This window comes from Lactuca virosa, chromosome 9 (assembly GCF_052849685.1).
Source record: "Lactuca virosa cultivar CGN04683 chromosome 9, Lactuca_virosa_CGN04683_v6, whole genome shotgun sequence".
Taxonomy (NCBI): domain Eukaryota; kingdom Viridiplantae; phylum Streptophyta; class Magnoliopsida; order Asterales; family Asteraceae; genus Lactuca; species Lactuca virosa.
In genome coordinates this window covers 101,542,622-101,563,512 of record NC_136434.1, presented here as the reverse complement: position 1 = coordinate 101,563,512, position 20,891 = coordinate 101,542,622, and the positions used below count along the sequence as shown (strand labels likewise).

The 20,891-nt window shown below is 31.0% G+C and overlaps 2 protein-coding genes across 2 annotated transcripts; one reads left to right on the top strand and one right to left on the bottom strand.

Annotated features, from left to right (window-relative positions):
- Window positions 1–1,664: 1,664 nt before the first annotated feature.
- Window positions 1,665–2,268, top strand: LOC145138590 (uncharacterized). The gene has a single exon (XM_079072648.1). It carries the CDS (start codon window positions 1,696–1,698, stop codon window positions 2,080–2,082), a length of 387 nt encoding a protein of 128 aa, XP_078928774.1. The 5' UTR covers window positions 1,665–1,695; the 3' UTR covers window positions 2,083–2,268.
- A 3,930-nt stretch (window positions 2,269–6,198) lies between these two features.
- On the bottom strand, window positions 6,199–9,032 carry LOC145137390 (putative glycerol-3-phosphate transporter 1). The gene is made up of 3 exons (XM_079071518.1): window positions 8,899–9,032; window positions 7,094–8,113; window positions 6,199–6,859 (listed from the first exon to the last, which is right to left on the bottom strand). Exons 2-3 carry the CDS (start codon window positions 8,100–8,102, stop codon window positions 6,300–6,302), a joined length of 1,569 nt encoding a protein of 522 aa, XP_078927644.1. The 5' UTR covers window positions 8,103–8,113; window positions 8,899–9,032; the 3' UTR covers window positions 6,199–6,299.
- Between the last annotated feature and the right edge of the window lie 11,859 nt (window positions 9,033–20,891).

Here is a 20,891-nt window from a genome sequence, read left to right as displayed (position 1 = left end):
TGGCTAGCCTTGGGGAGGAAGCAACGGCTAGGATTTCGCCACGTCACCCGATTTCGCACAACAGCCTCCCGACTTAGAAAAATCATAACTCTCGCATACGAGCTCCGTTTTTGACGTTCTTTATATCCACGCGTAGGTAAAAACAAGATCTAAAACTTTAATTTAGACTATGTCGGCTAATTCTTGACCGATTTTAAATTTAACAGTAGGAGGAGATTATATTGTTAAATGTCCGCGTAAAATTCATAACTTCTACATACGGACTCCGTTTTCGTTTGTCTTTTTATCGTTGAGTTCCTATTAATGAGATATTCAACTCTCATTTAGGTCGCGTAGGCCAAAAACCGCTCGAACTAAAATTCGAGTTTCGGGTCGTGCACTGCTATGCCAAATCTTAGAAAATTCATAACTTCCTCATACGAAGTCAGATTTGGGCGTTCTTTTTTTGTATGTTCTCGTTTTAACGTATACTACAACTTTTGTTTAGATTACTAAGGCTAAAAAGTCCTATATCGTAAATTCACTATTTACGTCTCCCGGTGTCGTGCCGGTTTTGTCGTAAAACTTCGACGGGCATAACTTCTTCGTTATAACTCGGATTTTGGCGTTATTTATATGTACGGAGCCCTTGTAACATATACTACTCGGTTAAGATTAATCCTTATAAATAATCTTCCATCAAAAACTCATTTTGATGCTTATTGTCTCTAATTTAACTAGCCCGGATCTGCGGGAGTTACAAAATTTGCTCGAGTTAACAATTTGATGAGTAACTGTTTGATAATTATTCAATTTAATTAGTTGCAATTTTCCTATAGTGCAAATAGGTACATTTGTAAGGGAAAAAGGAATAGAAACTGAAATGTATGAAAACATAATAAGTAAACCAAATATGGTTGAGACGAGTGATGGACATGATTCTCATGAAGCATATTTGCATACCTGTGTTTGTTTTCCATGATACAATAACATTGGCAGTTTGTACTTTGTCCTGTCAGATTTGAACCAAAACCCTTTCGAAAATAACTCGCTTAATAATTTTTATAACCTGTGGATTGCTCTCAATTGTGCTTCACTTAGGGAGGAGGGAGTCATTCTCTCCCAACCCACTGAACTCACTATCACATCATTTTTTGTCTCTCATTTTTTCATCTTTTCCAACCCACAACACACGGAAATCTTAACTTTCTCAACACACTCAACCCACTCGATTAAAAAAAATATAAAACAACTAAGGTACAAGTTTTAAAACACATGGTACAAGAGAAAATGAGAGAGAGAAAGTAGAGAGAGAAAGGATGAAGTGGGTTAGTGAAACCAGTTAAACAACCAGCTGAAGAGGAAGTGGTACCGACGGTAACTCTATTGCTAATTAAGATTTTATCTTGATTATTTTGTATTTTTTTAATTGAATGGGTTGAGTGAGTTGAAAAAGATAGAGTTATGAAACACACAGTTTACTCCAAATCAAAGGACAATTTATGTAATTTACTCATTAAAAAAAAACACTTATTACTAAAATTCTGGATGAATGACTTAATTGTAATAAAAACTTGACATGAGGTTAGAAGTGCAAAGTTACCTTTTCAAATTATCTTATTAAGAAGCCCAGGGACTTATATATGTAATCCATACAAAGACCACTGTAAAAGGGAAATAACTCAATAAGCGACAAGATTACCATTATACCCTAAAATGCGTTGGGGATTTGATTTGCACCAAAATATATACTCCACGGCGTCGCTACGGGAGGCGTTTCCATCTTCGAGAACCTTCTTCTCCTACAAACCCTACCGGAAAACGCAGAAGCTTAAGAGAAAAAAAAGGGGGTTAGATCTCAATCATCGTATCATTTCACTAATAATCGCCAAATCACACAAATCTCAAATCCTAGGCGGAGGCATGGGAATCATAAGAAGCTCTTTTCCATTCATGCTAGGAACAGTGTGTGGCGTATACATTGCTCAGAACTACAACGTTCCAAATATCAACAAGCTCGCAGATTGCGCTGTTTCAATGGCGAAGCAAATGGAGCAAAGGTATCGCAAACCTAAGAAACCCGACGACGACGACAACTTTTAGTATTCGCAGGTCTTCCTATCACTCTTGATGTTTATTAAACTGTTTGATTAACAATGGAATTCCAAGATATAGTTTTTTTATACGAATTCTCGTTCGACAAGATGAATATATACAGTCTTGTTCATGTAAAAAATCTCATTTTGATGATCAATTTTCCAATTGAATAAATTATTAATTGACCGGATACTTGCCTACTCAAATACTCCATTGACATGCAATTATCTGCTATTGCTTAATTGTTACATGTTAAAGTTGTTGAATTCTTTGACTGTGTTTGATATCCCTGCTGTATCTATATGTTATGGCTGAATTAACAAAAGCCTCAAGGACATGGATGCTCATGGAAGTGGGAACAGAGTGCAATACCTTGATCAAATTTATCTCCCCATTTTGAAGGGAAGAAGATTTTGAGAGGGATCTTGCTTGTAGTTCCTTTATTTAAATCACAAACAACCAATACTTCAAACTTTTTAACATCTAATAGCACGTCTATTTCCTTCTCTATTTAGGAGAGTCCACATATGAGTTTTGAAGGAAATATGTTAGGGCTATACGCTATATGTATGGGTGGTCATCTTTGAAGTTTGAACCCTAATCGGTTAAAAAGAGCCTTTCCCCATCCTCATGGGGAAATAGGGTTCCATAAGAGATTGGTACTTTTTCATATACATTTTTGCCTCAATTTTGAATGAGATTTAGAGAGGAGTATTTTCCAAGATGTATGCTTTTTGTTGATCACATTGTGTTGAATGATAGGTTGGATATTTGGAGGATGATGTTGGAATAATAAAAAAAAGTTACAAATTAGTAAAATTAAGACGGAATATCTTTGGTGCAATTTCAGTAAGGAGTGTAACGAGGAGGAAGTAGAAGTCTATATCTTTGGGGTGGGTCTATGATCCGTAAGGAAAGGGATGTAAAGAAACCATAGTTGAGTTTGTTTCATAATTTTTTTCTACACAGATGTCAAACCTGCCAACATACAAAAATCTTATACGTACAGGCTGTTTTTGTAAAAAAAAAAAAAAAAAAAAAAAAAAGAAAAAAACTTTATAGGGACCTTTTCTGTAAATTTAAAAATTACAGGAACTAAATCTGCCAAAATATAAAACCTTTGTTGCAAGGACTAAATCTACCAAAATCTGAAACTTGGCAAAAGTCCAAGACTCCAAAAGAATACTGTTCATTGGGGCTTTACTTTTTATTCTATAGAGTAATATTCTTATTTAGAATTTTCCTTTTTAAAAGTTTTATTTTATCAAATTTATTTTCTATATTTTTACATATTCGTTTTCATGTATGTATGTTGTGAAACCATATAGAGATTACTTTCTTTCAAATATCCGTCTTCACAAACCGATATGCATTTTCATTTATAAATATTCATAATCCTAATGTAATTTACGTTCTTGCTATAGTTAGTAGGGTTTTCAAAGTACAATGCTATAACTTTGTATGTGTTTGTGGTTGTATGTGTTATTGTGTATCTTTGCATTTGATGTGACTAAGTATGTTAGTATGTGTGACTTTTCGTGTGTTTGAATGGTTGTGTATGTGTGTGGCAAAAACAAAGTCTTTACTAAAAATATTGCTTCAACTCTCGCAGGCTTAAATGTTTGGGCTTCTGCCATATTCTGTCAAATGTTATTTTTTTTTTCCAATGATGCTTTAAGTTGGACATGTTGGATTGGGTATGAACAAGAGGAATATCAACCATATTATTTTTATGCATTAGTTTTGGGACCCACACAATACGATATCATAGTTTGTGGCGTCTAAGCAAACCCTATAATCAGTTTAAAAAATGACACCAATGCAATGTTGCACTTTTCGCTTTTTTGTTTGTTTATCCTCAAATTCTCACAGCCACACTTACGTTGTAACTCTTATGTCAATAAAGTAGGCGAAGTTTCTGTTGATTGCTACATTTTGAAAGCAAATTTGGTTTTATTAGCTTTATTGGCTCAAAAGTTTTTTATTTTTTTATTTTTATTGCTTGGATGGCATATTGTTTAAGAGAATATAAAGCTAGTGGCTGCTTAGTATGAAGCCGATACTCTTTTCCATTCGTGGCCTTAAATGTAGCACCTGTAAAAAGTGCTTAAAATAGTGTAGTACTAAAAGTGTAGTTCAAAACATTCAAATGACATAAACCTGCGAAAGCATCCCAAAAATAATAAGAAATTTTAAAACATGACAGAACAATATATATATATATATATATATATATATATATATATATATATATATATATATATATATATATATATATATATATACATTACAGCCCCACCTAATCTTAGGTACTAAACCTCTAAATTATGCAGTTTTATCTTAGTAAATATAACCGATTTAGTTTTCATTCGGTAAATATACATTTCCCCATTGCATTTCTTTCCTCTATTATCGTTTAACCATCCATGTTTTCTTTCCTCCGTTATCATTTATTACTTCACGTCAGTAAACATTACTGTTTTCCATCATCACGAAGGTCAAAGATAATTAACATTTTTGCTTCCCTTCAAAATTATTGCTTCAATATTGAGAGGGTGTTTGGCATAACTTTTAAACTGACTTTTTAGTTTTATCTTTTTCTAAAAGTCAAAAAGATGTTTGGTAATCCTGACTTTTCCAACTTTTTCAATAGAGTAAAGGACATCTTTTTGAAAAGTTACGTAATCCTGACTTTTCCAACTTTTACAAAAATGACTTTTTGGCTTTCAAAAGCTAAGCCAAACACCCTCTGAATCTACAACATCAACTATTAATTATGAATCCCTAATTACAATCTTTAGCTAATAAAACGACGTAGTTCAATGAGATTTAGTACCTAAGCTTAGGTGGGGCTGTAATATATATTCATTTTTCCCATATATATATATATATATATATATATATATATATATATATATATATATATATATATATAGTACCTAAGCTTAGGTGGGGCTGTAATATATATTCATTTTTCCCATATATATATATATATATATATATATATATATATATATATATATATATATATATATATATATATATATATCCAAAGGACTTTTTTTGTGACTTAATAAGCTTAATTGTTAAACACTTAATCTGAACAACTATACAAGGTTGTTTCTTTATGACTTAAGCTTGGACATAATGACTTAATTGGTTAAGCCAAATAAATTTGGTTAATGTATTAAGACACAGACCGTTTATCTATTTGCCCTTTCTTCCTTCCAACTCATATAACGTTAAAATTGATGAATTTTATATTTTTTTGGAATGTAAGGGTAAAATAGTCATTTAGTCTTCATTCAGATAGTTCATATATATATATATATATATATATATATATATATATATATATAGGTTTAGGTTCTACGGAAAACAAAAAACCCTAAAAAAAACCCTAAAAATCATAAAAATGCATAAACAAAATACTTAGGAATCACAAAACTTTTTTTTGAATTTTTTTATAAAAAATCGCAGCTTTTTATTAAAATTCGCTGAAAAAAAAAATCAATTTTTTTTTATAAAAAAAAAAAATTTCAAAATTTTTTTCAGCGAATTTAATTAAAAACCTGCGATTTTTTCATAAAAAATGTCAAAAAAACGTTTTGTGATCTATATATATATATATATATATATATATATATATATATATATATATATATATATATATATATATATATATATTTTGTTGTTTCTTTATGACTTAAGCGACAACATAATGACTTAATTGGTTAAACAAAAAAACCTAGTTAATTTATTAAGACATCAACATTTTATATTTTTATCCTTCTTTGGTCCTCTCAATTCATATAATATTAAAATGGATAATATTATAGAATTTGTATTTTGAAATGTAAAGATAATATGGTCATTGAGTCTCATTCAAACAATTTATTTATTTGTTTGTTTGTTTATTTATTTATTTATTATTATTATTATTTTTATATTTGTTTTTTTTTTTTTTTTTTTTTTTTTTTGGCAGAAGTTGGATACAACTACATTCCCATAGATGGCTACTTTGCAAAAGTTGGATACAACTCTATTACCTATAGATGGCTACTTTACTAACATCAGGACCACACTAAAGAAATAGACTATATATATAACAATTTGCCAAGCTTGAGTAAAGTCGCATTCATTCAAAAGATTAAATACAAAATCGATTTATAATCACATACACATAATATCACATGTATTTACAAAAATACCATCAGAAGCAATCACACTTCAACTAAAGGAGACCTCCGAATACTAATCGAACCCCGTCTCGAATCTTCCCATTTCGATGCTATTTCCGCCACCACGAGTCTAGTAAGAAACAACCCCGCCACAAATGCCGCCACCATAAGCATGGTAAAAACCGCACTCCAGCTCCGGGTTGAAATGTAACCCGTGAGCAACGGCCCGATCGCAGCACCGATTGAGCCCGTTCCGTCAATTATTGCAGTGACGGTCGCAAGGGCCCGAGAGTTACCTCTCAGGGACCGGTGGGTCCCGAGGTCAGTCGAGACCGCAGTTGTTATGAGAGCGTAGGGCCCATTTACAAACATGCCCGTGATTAACATTAGAATAATGTTTATAGTCATGGACACGTGTCCATAGTTTCGGTAGAAATACAGAGCTGGAATAGCACAATACATGAAGCTTGCTGCTGTGATGGCTCGAGCATTTAATCGGTCGGAAATGTGTCCAGCTAGGATTCCTCCCACAACTCCCCCTACGTCGAATAATGTAGATAGATTGCCCGCAGCCACGTCAGATAAGTATTCACCATCTATGGCTGCAAAAATCACACAAACTTCAACATTGTGATTTGTTGGCTAAAATTAAATGAGTTATTATGTTCCATATGTAGTGTAAAAAGGTGCAAGTCAAATTTTGAGAGATTAGTCTATGTGATTGTAATAATTTGTCATATAGTGAAAAATGTTTTCTGGTTTTGGAGTTTTCCACGTATATTCTTGTGTAAAATGGGAGCCAATACAGATACGTGAAATTTTGAAAACAAGTTTACCTGTGTGACTGATGTAAAACGGGAGCCAATACAAAAACGTATAAGCAACCAACTTTGCAAAAAAGAGGCAAAATGCAAACGGGGCAACCCCGGGTATCTTCCATGCTTCTATAAACCCCACGGGTGATTCTTTCTCTTTCTGGATGTTTGCCTTTGAGCTCAATAGAGGTTTAGTGACTTCAGCCCCTATTTTTTCAACCGATTTATCTCCATCTCCATCTCCATCTCCATCAACTCCTACTGATTCAGGATCAACAGGCAGAAACAAGAACACCAACAAACCAACGATAGTAATCATTAAACCAGGAACAACCATCGACCAACCCCAACCATATTTTAAGAAATAAGAAGCAATCAATGATCCGGTTATATTCCCTATAGACGTATGAGCGTTCCATATACCCATTATGAGCCCTCGTTTACTCTTTCCAAACCAATTCCCAACAACTGCAACCACGGAAGGCCAACCCGTGGATTGAAACAACCCGGCTAGCATTTGAACTACCAAGTAATAGTAAAAGAAATGAATGTTTGCCCAATATCCAACTCCAAATAATGAAGTGAACAAACCGGTTCCAACCATTCCAATTGTCAAAAATACCCTTAGGTTCATTCGATCGCCTATATGGCCCGAGAAGAACATACCAATCGCGTATACAAATAGGAACGCCAAGTCAAGATCTCCAAGCAATCCGGTCCCGTTTGATCCGTTAAATGGGGCCCACCCGCTTCCTAACAACCACGAAAGTAAGGAGATGGATTGTAGGGTGTCGTTTGGAGACTGAGATTGAGGATCAAGTGAGCTTTTTATGATGCTTGTGGTTTTTCGAGCTGCATGATAGCTCGCGTAAGCTAAAAATGTGATGATTAGGACTATGGATTGGTGTGTTTTGTATGAGAGGGTTGAGTTTTTGGTATATTCTATGAATTGGATTCCTTGTGGTTTGGTTTTGATTATGTTTTGTTCGTTTTCCGGGTTTGAAATCGAACCCATTGATGAATTTGTCATTAAGAATTCACCTGAAACACAAAGAAAATTTTGATATTAAATTATGAAGCAAACTTAAAGGGGGAAGTTGGCTTTTAGAGTCTAGCAAAAGCTTAAAGAAGACTATGGCTTTTTTTAGTTGTTGTCATGTGTAGCATGTTTTTTAGTTGAATTTGTTTTATTAAGTACCAATTTAATCAGAAGGATGCAAAAAGTTACAGCCTATATTAAGTCTGGATATTCAACTTAATCAAATGCCTAATTTATTAACCATAAATAGTAAAAACATCACAATGATTTTTTTATAATTTATAATAAAATGCTTACATTACAAATAGAAACATGAAACAGAACTATTGAAACGGTAACTTTTTAGTTATCGCATAAATCAAAACATCATCGAATGGTATGAAATTTGAAAATCATCAAGTTGATGATATGATATGATCTGATCTATCCATTTTAAATTTAAATTTAAGATAATTGGATAGCGGATTTGCTCTCTAAAGCAAACAATTAACAAAAATCCAGAAAACTTCATCTTCGTTCATACTTCTGAACTACAAATCAAGATATCCTCTAGATATCTATCGAAGAAAACGACAACAAGCATAAGAAGACAAGGAAGAAGAGGAATTCGAGGTTAAGCCATAAAAGATTAGTTTGAATTGAACTCGTTTTTGTAAAACATTCAAAAATCAAAACGATCAGAAGATGAAGATGTAAACGCGAATATCATCACAATTCAAACACAGAATCGATGACGATAGTACAAGAGATTACGAAGTTTTTTCAAAGAAGAATCATAAAATTGTACCTGCTTATCAGCTTTTTTGACGAATCGATTGAGGAAATTGATGGTTTTGGGTTGTGTCAGGTTTGCTACTTTGGGAGTTGCTTTACCCTGTTTTTTCGCTGTGGTGTGACTTGTGAGAGTCGACATGAACAACCCGGGATTCAATTTTATAGTGCAGTTTCTTACAGATGTGAAATTACGGTAATGCCCCTTTATAATTATTACTTTGTCAATTTGTCAATGAAGGAGTTAATGTGGCTCACGCCCACTTAGCGTCAAGAAGTATGCTCAAGGGTGAAATCGGTAAATGGCAATTCGCGTGATTGCATGATAATAAATTAATAATGTCGTTGAACAAACGACGTAAAAGCAGGTTTTTCTTTTTCCATTTAAAAGCATATAAGGTTATTTTTTTTTCAAAGAACTACTAATTTGTCCGTTTCATGTTAATCTGTTTTGTAAGTTGAATTTTGACTATTATATTGATAAAACTTAATTACTGTTGTATTTGTTTGTAGATAAAAATATCCAAGATCTTTACCTTCGACTAACTTTAATTTATACCGTTGTATAAAAACATATTATATGTGACCAAAGTCATATGTAGAAAATGTACATAAAAATAAACATGAAAACGTACACAAAATTTACATCGAAACATAAAAAAAACTTGATTTTATATCGAAACGTACATAAAATGAAGTATTTGAACTGAATCATACGTATGAAACATACGTAAAAATAAGCACGTAAACGTAATTTACGTTGAAAGTACACAAACTCGAATGTATAAGGACACATACGTATAAAAAAGCAAGTCAATTTTTTTTAAAAAATTTAACGAACGAAAGTTCTAAATATACGTGGAAACATTGACTACCTCAAATTTATACCGATACATACATAAAAATAAGCATGTAAAATATTATTGCACTTGTTGGTAGATAAATATACAAGGTTGAGATCATTGAAAAAATGTATCATTGTACTGATAAAATGTATTATATGTGCCCGAACTCATATGTAGAAAATGTACATTAAAATAAGCAGAAAAACATACACAAAATTTAAGTCGACACGTAATGAAACTCGAATTTATATCGACACATACATAAAAAAAAGCAATATTTTTTCAGGTAACAAACGGAAGTTGTATTATTTATGATTCGACTCATTCGTAGGAAACGTACATAAAATGACAGCGGAACGTAAAAAAGATTGACGTCGAAACGTAGACAAACTCGAATTTATAAAGTATTTTAAAAATATATAAATGAAAACTGTAATTTTAGAAATTATATGGGTAAAAAATATTATTTTATAAAGTATTTTAAAAAATGTATGGGGTAAATATTTTCACTTTAGAAAGTATAAAAATATCTGGATAAAAACTGTCATTAAAAAATATAAGTGTAAAAATATCATTTTACAAAGTAAAAAAAATAAAAACATAAAAGGCAAAAACTATGACTTTAGAAATTATACTGTAGGAAACGTCGGTAGAAAATACTGCTATGTTGCCTTTTAATGTTTATATAAGAGTTATTTGTGAGAATATAAAAAGAAAAAAAAATACATAAAATTTTCCAGTAGACTTATATGTATTGAAAACATCTTTTAGGCTTAGATGATATAATGAAACTTGTGTACAAGTTTAATAACAAATCTTTTGTATGAAATGTTAGATATTAAAAATGTTACAAAAATTTAAAGGGTAAACGAGCAATAAGCTCCATTATAACATATTTTTTAGATAACAAAATTAACTTTTTTAAAAATCACATCTGGATCTAAGAATCACAAAATTATTATTCATGATTCGTTGGAATCTATTGAAAAGTTTACTAACATCTAAGACAATCATAAGGGTTGCACGGAAAAATTAGTGGTTGCATGGTAATAGAAAAAATAAAAATTTCGAGAACTTTTAAAAAAAATTTCACTGCGGCCGGAAAAGTCAGGGGTTGTCGGTGTTCCTAGCTCCGCCCTTGACAATCATGCACAATTTCTCAATAAATGTGGTTTTTTCGATTGTACAAAATAACAAGTTATTGTAATCTGGTTTTTTCAATTATAAACATCATTTTACTTGACAAAATAATTTATTATAGCGTAAAAGCAATCCGTTGAAAGTTGTTGAGGTTGAATAATTATTTTGGAACGAACACGCTGATGTGATCTAATAAAAGACGTTGGCATGATGCTTAATATTTTTAAATACACATGGCTCTCACTAAGATTGTGCAAACAATATAAAATCATTTGAGACTGAGAATTTTTGTTTTGTTTTTGTTTTTTTTTTTTTTTTTTTATCTTTCCAATTTTAATAAAATGCACACCAGCATGTCTTTTGCCACTCATAATAATAATATAGAGGGTGACTGGAAATTTGGTGACAACATCATTTTTTTTTTCAACAAATAAAGTTTGAAGGGATTGTTTTAAATTTCGATTGTTAAATTTTCTTTGTAAATGGTTTGTATATAGGAACTGCAAACTCGATATTAGTTGGGTTTCGTGGTTGAAAAACTATATTATGGCATCACCTTTGTAATCTTTGTTCTTTTTCACGTTAGTTGTTGTTAACATGCACAATCTATACATATGTTCAATAAAAAATCTATTGCAGCTAAAGGAGATGAGATCCAAACCGATACGACTCAAAAACATGTGAAACAATGTAACGTTTGGTTCCTGGTATGCATTTAAACTTATAATTTATTCATGTTTACAGAGCAACTCGGCGAGTTGGAAGCCCCAGACTTGTCGAGTAGAGATGTTTTGGACCGCGCGTTTTAGTGACCAACTCGACGAGTTGGCAGGCAGATAGGAAACTCTAATTTTCGGGGTTTGCACCTTATTTAAACAACTTAAGTCCTAGGGTTTAGTCTCATTTCCAGCCTCCAAGTCCCTAAACCCTATCCTCGAAAACCCTAAAGCCATTTGAGTGTTGAGAGCCATTTGTAAGTGTTGAAGCCATTGGAAGAATGAAAAGCTTGAAGACACAAGAAGGAGCTACTAGATCCAGAATCCTTGTCTCATCCACGACATTTTGCTGGTATAAAGCTTGAACCTTGCATTGTGGTCATTTAGATCTCCATTTTTTAGTTATTTGCTTGCTTTTGGTCCAAATGATATGATTCTTGGGATTTGGACGTCTCAAATGGAGAATACTTCAAATCTAGGGTCTTGAGGGGTTTTCATGGCATAAAGGTGTAAGCTTTATGGTTATGGAAGTCACATGCAACCTTTAAAGATAACAATATAATCGTTTATATAAAGTTATTTTTAACTATTGTTATTGTAAGTTATTTTAAGCTACTTATTTGAAAACTTTTAACGATTATAAAAATATTTTTAGGAAATATTTTAGTTAAATTGATATTACGATTTAATTTTTGGGTTTTTTAAGTGAAACTGAAATTGATATTGAAGTTGACCCTGTAATGTTATATTTAAATTAACAATTTAAGTATTTTGTCCAAACTGTTCAAAAGTTGTAGTTTTAAACTGATAATGGTTTATATACAACATATTAAATCTAATAAATTAAGTATAATATATTAAAAGTTAAAGACATAACTTTATAAGTAGAAGTAAAAATATTATTTTAATATTGAAATTTAGTTTATTTATGATTACACTTTAGGTTTGATATTTATTTAACCTTATTAACCAACTTATAATCATTATTAGAAAGATACTACAATTTATCACTTTTAACTATTTACAAAATATTTTTAGGTTGTTTAAGTTGAACTATAATTTATATTTAAGTTGATCTTGTAATGTTATATTTAAATTAACAATTTAAGTATTTTATACAAATTGTTCAAAAGTTGTAGCTTTAAAATGATAATGGTTTAGATACAACAACATATTACACCTAATAAATTAAGTATAATATGTTAAAAGTTAAAAACATAACTTTAAAAGTAGAAGAAAATATATTCTTTTATTATTGAAATTTAGTTTATATATGATTACACTTTAGGTTTTATATTTATTTAACCTTATTAACCAACTTATAATCATTATTAGAAAGAAAATTGAAAAGTCATGGAAGTTTCAAATGAATGTGATGAAAATGAAAAATGAATGGGAGTTTCAAATGAATGTGGTGAAAGAAAAAAAACTTCATTTATAATATACTATGATATGATATGATATGATGATATGATATGATATCTTTAACTTTTAACATATTATACTCAATTTTATTAGATTTAATATGTTGTTGTATGTAAACCATTATCAGTATAAAGCTAGAACTTTTGAACAGTTTGAACAAAATACTTAAGTTCTTAATTTAAATATAACATTACAGTGCGAACTTAAATATAAATTTCAGTTCCACTTAAAAAACTCAATAAATAGTTAAAAGTGATAAATTGTAGTTATGAATGCAAAAACTAAATTATAATCTCAATTTAACTAAAATATTTCCTAAAAATATTTTTATAATCGTTAAAAGTTTTTAAATAAGTTGCTTAAAATAACTTACAATAACAATAGTTAAAGATAATTCTATATAAATGATTATATTGTTATCTTTAAAATCAAAAAAAGAATGTTTGATGTTTTAAATAATTATAATGATAGAAATTAAAATGTTAAGCAAATAAATTTTAAAAAATTAATTAACATTAACAAAAACTATAAATAACATTAAACCATATATTCATTTAATTTTATTGATGAGTAACTCGCGGGTAGAAATCATTCAAACAGTTGAGATTGTGCAGTTATAATAGATGAATATATTATCATATAATTCAAAATAATCAATATATTATATAAATTTAGTATATGAATTATTATATCAAGTTTAACAACAACTTTATTGTTATATTTAAAAAAACATATATTTATAAATATTTCAACTATATATGTGTTTATGCGCAACGCGCGGACATTCGTTTAGTATACTTATAAAGGAAACATTTTTCCTTTCACCACATTCATTTGAAACTCCCATGACTTTTCAGTTTCTTTCTAATAATTATTATAAGTTGTTTAATAATGTTAAATAAATATCAAACCTAAAGTGTAATCATATATAAACTAAATTTCGATATTAAAATAATATCATTACATCCACTTATAAAGTTATGTCTTTAACTTTTAACATATTATACCTAATTTATTAGTTTTATATGTTGTTGTATGTAAACCATTATCATTTTAAAGCTACAACTTTTGAACAATTTGGATAAATACTTAAATTGTTAATTTAAATATAACACTACAGAGTCAACTTAAATATAAATTTTAGTTCAGCTTAAACAACCCAAAGAATATTTTATAAATAGTTAAAAGTGATAAATTGTAGTGTCTTTCTAATAATGATTATAAGTTGGTTAATAAAGTTAAATAAATATCAAATCTAAAATATAATCATAAATAAACTAAATTTCAATATTAAAATAATATATTACTTCTAGTTATAAAGTTATGTCTTTAACTTTTAATATATTATACTTAATTTATTAGATTTAATATGTTGTATGTAAACCGTTGTCAGTTTAAAGTTACAACTTTTGAAAAGTTTGGATAAAATACTTAAATTGTTAATTTAAATATAACATCATAAGGTCAACTTAAATATAAATTTCAATTCCACTTAAAAAACCCAAAGAATATTTTGTGAATAGTTAAAAGTGATAAATTGTAGTGTTAAATGTAAAAACTAAATTGTAATCTCAATTTAACTAAAATATTTTCTAAAGATATTTTTATAATCATTAAAAGTTTTCAAATAAATAGCTTAAAATAACTTACAATAACAATAGTTAAAAATAACTTTGTATAAATGATTATATTGTTATCTTTAAAAACAAAAAACAATGTTTAATGTTTTAAATAATTAAAATGATAGAAATTAAAACGTTAAGCAAATAAATTTTAAAATATTAATTAACAATAACAAGAACTATAAATATCATTAAACCATATAGTATATTTAGTTCTATTCATGACTAGCCCACAGGTAGAGGTCATTCAAACGATTGAGATTATGCAGTTTTAATAGATGTATATTATCATATAATTCAAAATAATCAATATATTATATCAACTTAGTATACGAATTATTATATAAAATTTAACAACAACGTTATTGTTATATTTAAGAATACATATATTTCTAATTTTTCAACTATATAGGTGTTTCTGCGCAACGCGTGTGTATTCGCCTAGTATACTTATAAAAGAGACATTTTACTTGCACCACATGCATTTGAAACCTCTATGATTTTTCAATTTATTTCTAATAATCATTATAAATTAATGCAAAAATAAAATTGTAATCGTAAATTAATTAAACTTCAATATTAAAATATCATATTTTACTGTTATTTATAAAATTATGACTTTAACTTTTTAACATATTATAGTCAACTTATTAGTTTAGATATGTTATCGTATATGAGAAATTTTTATTTTAAAGTCACAACTTTTATATAATTTATGATTTTATGCAAAATAGTTAAACTATTAATTTCAATATAATATTAAACGGTTAACTTAAATCAAAATTTCAGTTAAACTAGGGAAAAACATCGAGAGACTATTTTATAAATCATTAAAAGTTATAATTTATAGTGTGATGATTTCTCTTTCTTCAAAATAATTTCGATTGTTGAAGTTTTCAAGAAATGATGGATATACAAACTCAATTAATGAATCTATAGGATCACATCATTGAGTAATAAGTATATCATCATGAATATCAATAACAACATCACCATCATTAAAACCACCAACGTTTCCTTCTCCCATCCCTATCCCTGAATCCTTATTTCAATCCTCATCCTTATCGGAGAATATAAATGAATCATTACCCCCACCCCCAACAGGGACCAGGTATCTCTAACGGGGAATCGAAGATTTCTTTTTCTATTTTAATATGAAAACTTTTACGTAAAGAAAAACATTAAATTTCAGTTTTACCAACATAAGTTTAAAGATTTTACAAAACATAAATATATCAAAGATTGCATAAAAACTATAAACAAATTTTCTACCAAATTTAAATACAAACATGGAAAATAAAGTAAAAAAATTATCAGAGTAATATTTGAGGTAACGATAAATAAACCAATGAGAAAAAAAACAATACACCATGTTAAATTACATAAACAAATAAGGAAAAATTATATAATTTCAACCAAGTAATTATTAATGAGTTAGGGTTATTTTGATCAAATTTTAGTGATTATAAATTTTACTATAAATATATGTTTTGTATCATCATTATATATTAATATCTATCGGGATCGGTGTCACACCCCCAAACCAGAACGGCGGAAACGTTCGAGGGTGGATGCCGTCATGTACACTATCACAACAATTGCATAATAGTAATCAAAGTACAACAACCATTACATTGATAAAGTATAGTTTTACATTCGTGTTCAAATCAATGTATACTTGACACCGAAATGTATATCAAAACTTAAAAGACATGAGTCTATGAAGCTCCGTCTTCTCAAAACCTGTGGATACTTGTTTACTGATTTCCAGAGAATACAAGTAGTTTTGAAAAAAGTGTCAACAATTAAGTTGGTGAGTTCATAAGCATGTTTGTAATTTGAATCTGTCATTTGCTCCTTGAAAATTTAAACATGTTTTCCCATAAAATCCTATATTTTCTGTTGTAATATGTTGTAGTCTTAATGCCCTAAGATCAAAACGTGTAAATGTTATTGTACTCTGAAATAGTATAATGTAGTTTTAATTCACATAAAACCATAAAAAGTATGTTTTCTCTGTACTGGAATAGTATTTTGCATTTGTACTTGTATAAAAACTGTGTAATTGTAAGTGTCTGGGTTTACCATATGTACTTGTAAACTACTGTATTATAGTTTTATTATTTAATAAAACTATGTGAAGTTGTTTACTTATTCTTACACTAATCGTATTGTTCAATACCAAATTGTGAGTTATCACAACCATGCTTGATGACCTAAGATGGCCTGAACACGACGTTCTTCAGGCGTCGCAGTCGGTACGACATTTGTCACTCCAGGCCTGCCGGCCTAACTATAGCTAACAGTTAAGGTGCGGGATTGTCAATCCCGTATAGATCTATACACAAGTGTCACGCTCTCCCTTCAGGAGACTCTGGTTATAATTTCAGGACTTGGTTGGTACTTAGATAAGTACGTGAAGTGTGTCTCACAAAGGCTATATTGACGATTACATGTAAAACACTGAAAAGTTACTTTGTAATGGATAAACTGTAAGTATATTTCATAAACTACATTTATTATAGTTTATATGTTTGTTTTCCATAATGTATTCTGAACATGTAAAGTTGTGCATATGATCCATAAACTATACCTATTATAGTTTATATGTTTGTTTTCCGTATTGTATTCTGAACTTTGAAAAGTAATATGTAAGTTCCGTAAACTATATCTATTATAGTTTATATGTTTGTGTTTACCGAAACGAAAATCTTTGTATTGTTAATAATTCGGCAAGTTTAAGTCATAAAATCTGTGATACGGTTGTTCCGTGAAATTCAATATTTATACCCAAATGGTATTAAAATAGTTTGCAAAAATATATTTTTGTTTAACAAGTTTTAAATAGTTTTATACTTATATAAATATAATATTTATATAATTATGATTAAATAAGCAGTCAAATAAATAATTCTACCACAAGCCCTCAACCAAACAAGGAACAGGAAATGGAGCAATATTATCAATTCTAAGCTTGTTGAACCTTAATTTTATACATATATATATATATATATATATATATATATATATATGTGTGTGTGTGTGTGTGTTTTTAATAACGGCAACGATTGACAAAATATTGAAAACATTTAGATATTAACACAAATTTCTTGTGTTACACTTGTATTCCCCCCTAAAACAGTGAAAAATTATGAAAACGTAGGGGTATGAACTCACCTCGGTTGCATGTTCTTGGTTGGTTACGATGTGTTTGTGATGATTCTCGTGTTAAAACACGTTTTAACAAACGTATCCTAATAATATTATACACACAATATTGTATTTAAAATTAGTGAAATGAATGATTAATAAAGTGTTATATTAACACTAAATAATATATGATACTTACAAAAACTTGAAATTATTTGGAAGAATTTGTTCACTGTTAGTGTTGGAAAGGAAATGGTTCGAAATTTGGGAGAGAAATGAGGTGAGAATGCTTACTGAAAGTGTCTAAAATGATTTATTTTGTTGCTTAAGTATGAATGAAAAGGTAGGCGGTTTGCGAGATTTCGGCCTAGAATTCTACCCGAGAAAAGGAGATGATTTCGGTGCTGGGGATTTCGGTCGAGAAAGGGATTGCGGTCCGAGGGATGTCTGCGGTCGAGAACCCGTTTTCGGTCCGAGGAAAGTGAGGCCTGCGAAGGTTTTCGGTCTAAGTGTTTTAGATTCCAATTTTCTAAAACACAATATAACAAAGTTATTTCTATTATTAAATCAAATATTTTTATTTATTTGACTTGTGTATTAAGTTATATGCATAGTTTTCAATATATAAGTGTTTATAACTTATATAAGTATGTTTTCAAAGTGTATATATACATTAACATATATAAGTATGTATTCTTGGTATCTAAAGTTCTTATTGTATTATTGTTATAATGTTAATTAACTTGTACACAATTGTAGCTTAGACTTTTATTTGAACAAGTTTAACTTACATAGACTTGAAATAACGGGTTGTTACATTATTCCCCCATTAGAGGGACTTTCATCCCGAAATTGTTTCTAAAGTGGTACTCATGAACTAGGGAAATGATGCGGGTACTTTTGTTTCATTTGATCTTCCCGTTCCCAAGTGAATTCAGGTCCCCGATTGGTATTCCATCGAACCTTCACTATTGGTATACGGATTTGTTTTGTTCTTTTGATTTCCTTATCCATGACCTCCACTGGTTCTTCTACGAAGTGCAGACTCTCGTTTAACTCGATTTCGTCAAGTGGGATAACAAGAGTCTCGTCAGATAGACATTTCTTGAGATTAGATACGTGAAAAGTGGGATGAATGTTACTGAGTTCATGCGGTAGTTTGAGTTTATAAGCAACTGGACCAATTCTAGCAAGAATCTCGAATGGTCCGATGTACCTTGGATTTAGTTTTCCACGTTTACCGAAACGTATCATTCCCTTCCAGGGTGAGACCTTTAACAGGACGTGGTCACCAACCTGGAATTCCAAGGGTTTTCGTCGTTTGTCCGCATAACTATTTTGTCTGTCTCTAGAAGCTTTCAGTCGTTCCCAGATTTGAACGATCTTTTCTGTTGTTTCTCGAATGATCTCGGGACCGGTTAGAGTACTGTCGAGTACTTGGTTCTTGGCTAGTTGTGTATCACCCACTTCAGCCCAGCATAGAGGGGATCTGCACTTACGGCCATAGAGGGCTTCGAAGGGAGCAACTTTAATGCTAGTGTGATAGTTGTTGTACGAGAATTCAGTGAGTGGTAAATGGGTATCCCAAGCTTTACCAAAATCTATCACACAAGCCCTCAACACGTCTTCCAGCATTTGTATGGTTCTCTCGCTTTTCCCATCAGTCTGAGGATGGTATGTTGTACTCATGTCAAGATTTGTTCCCAATGACTTTTGCAGTGATTGCCAAAACCGCGAGGCAAATCTACTATCTCGGTCAGAGATAATGGATATTGGTACACCATGCAATCTTACCATCTCTTTAATGTACGTCCTTGTTAACCTCTCCATTTTTTCAGTTTCTTTTATTGGCAGGAAGTGTGCGGATTTGGTTAATCTGTCGACGATTACCCAAATGGTGTCATGACCACCCGTTGTCCTAGGTAACTTGGTTATGAAATCCATAGTTATCCGCTCCCACTTCCATTCGGGTATTTCTGGTTGTTGTAGCAAACCCGAAGGCTTCTGATATTCTACCTTGACTTTGGCGCAAGTTAGACACTTGCCCACATAGGTAGCAATTTTCAACTTTCATGTTCGGCCACCAATAGAGTTTCTTAAGGTCCATATACATCTTGTCTGAACCTGGATGAACGGAGTATCGAGTTTTATGGGCTTCGTTCATGACAACGTCTCTGTAACCACCAAACTTCGGTGTCCAGATCCGATTCACGAGATAACGAACTCCGTCACCCTTGATTTCCAAGTTCTTTTCCATTCCTCTTAAGGCTTCACCTGTCATATTCTCTGGTTTCAAGGCTTCTAGCTGAGCCTCTTTGATCTGGGCAGACAGGTGTGAATGGATTGTCATAGTTAGAGACTTTACTTGGCGGCCCGAGTACTCTTTCCGACTAAGGGCATCTGCTACTACATTGGCTTTGTCGGGATGATAGCGAATTTCACATTCGTAATCATTGAGTAGTTCTACCCATCATCGTTGTCTCATGTTCAGTTCTTTTTTATCGAAGATGTGTTGGAGGCTTTTGTGATCTGTGAAGACCGTGCATTTCGTACCATAAAGGTAATGCCTCCACATCTTCAGAGCAAAAACCACTGCTCCTAGTTCAAGGTCGTGTGTGGTATAGTTGACCTCGTGGTTCTTAAGTTGTCTCGAGGTGTAGGATATGACCTTTCCGCGCCGCATAAGAACGCAGCCTAGCCCTTGCTTGGACGCATCATAGTAAACTACAAAATCTTTTGTCCCTTCTGGGAGGGACAAGATCGGGGAGCTGCACAGGGCTCGCTTTAGTGTCTGGAAAGCAGTTTCTTTTTTCTCCTCCCAGTTGAAGGTTACACCCTTCTAAGTTAGTGTGGTGACGGGTTTTGCAATTTTGGAGAAGTTTTGAATGAACCTTCTGTAATAGCCAGCGAGACCTTGAAATTAACGAATCTTTTTTGGGGTTCCTGGAGTCGCCCAGTTTTCTATAGCTTTGATTTTGGAGGGATCAACATGTATCCCTTCCTTGCTGACCACATGACCTAGGAAGTCCACCTTTCGAATCCAAAATCTGCACTTCGAGAACTTCGCATACAATTTCTATGCCCTTAAGGTTTCCAAGACTTGTCATAAGT

Excerpts from the sequence above, each read along its gene's own strand:
- LOC145138590 (XM_079072648.1), top strand. The coding sequence starts at position 1,696 with ATGCGTTGGGGATTTGATTTGCACCAAAATATATACTCCACGGCGTCG.
- LOC145137390 (XM_079071518.1), bottom strand. The coding sequence starts at position 8,102 with ATGACAAATTCATCAATGGGTTCGATTTCAAACCCGGAAAACGAACAA. Across the intron at positions 6,860-7,093 it reads GTTTTACATCAGTCACACAG|CCATAGATGGTGAATACTTA; the intron begins GTAAACTTGTTT and ends TGATTTTTGCAG.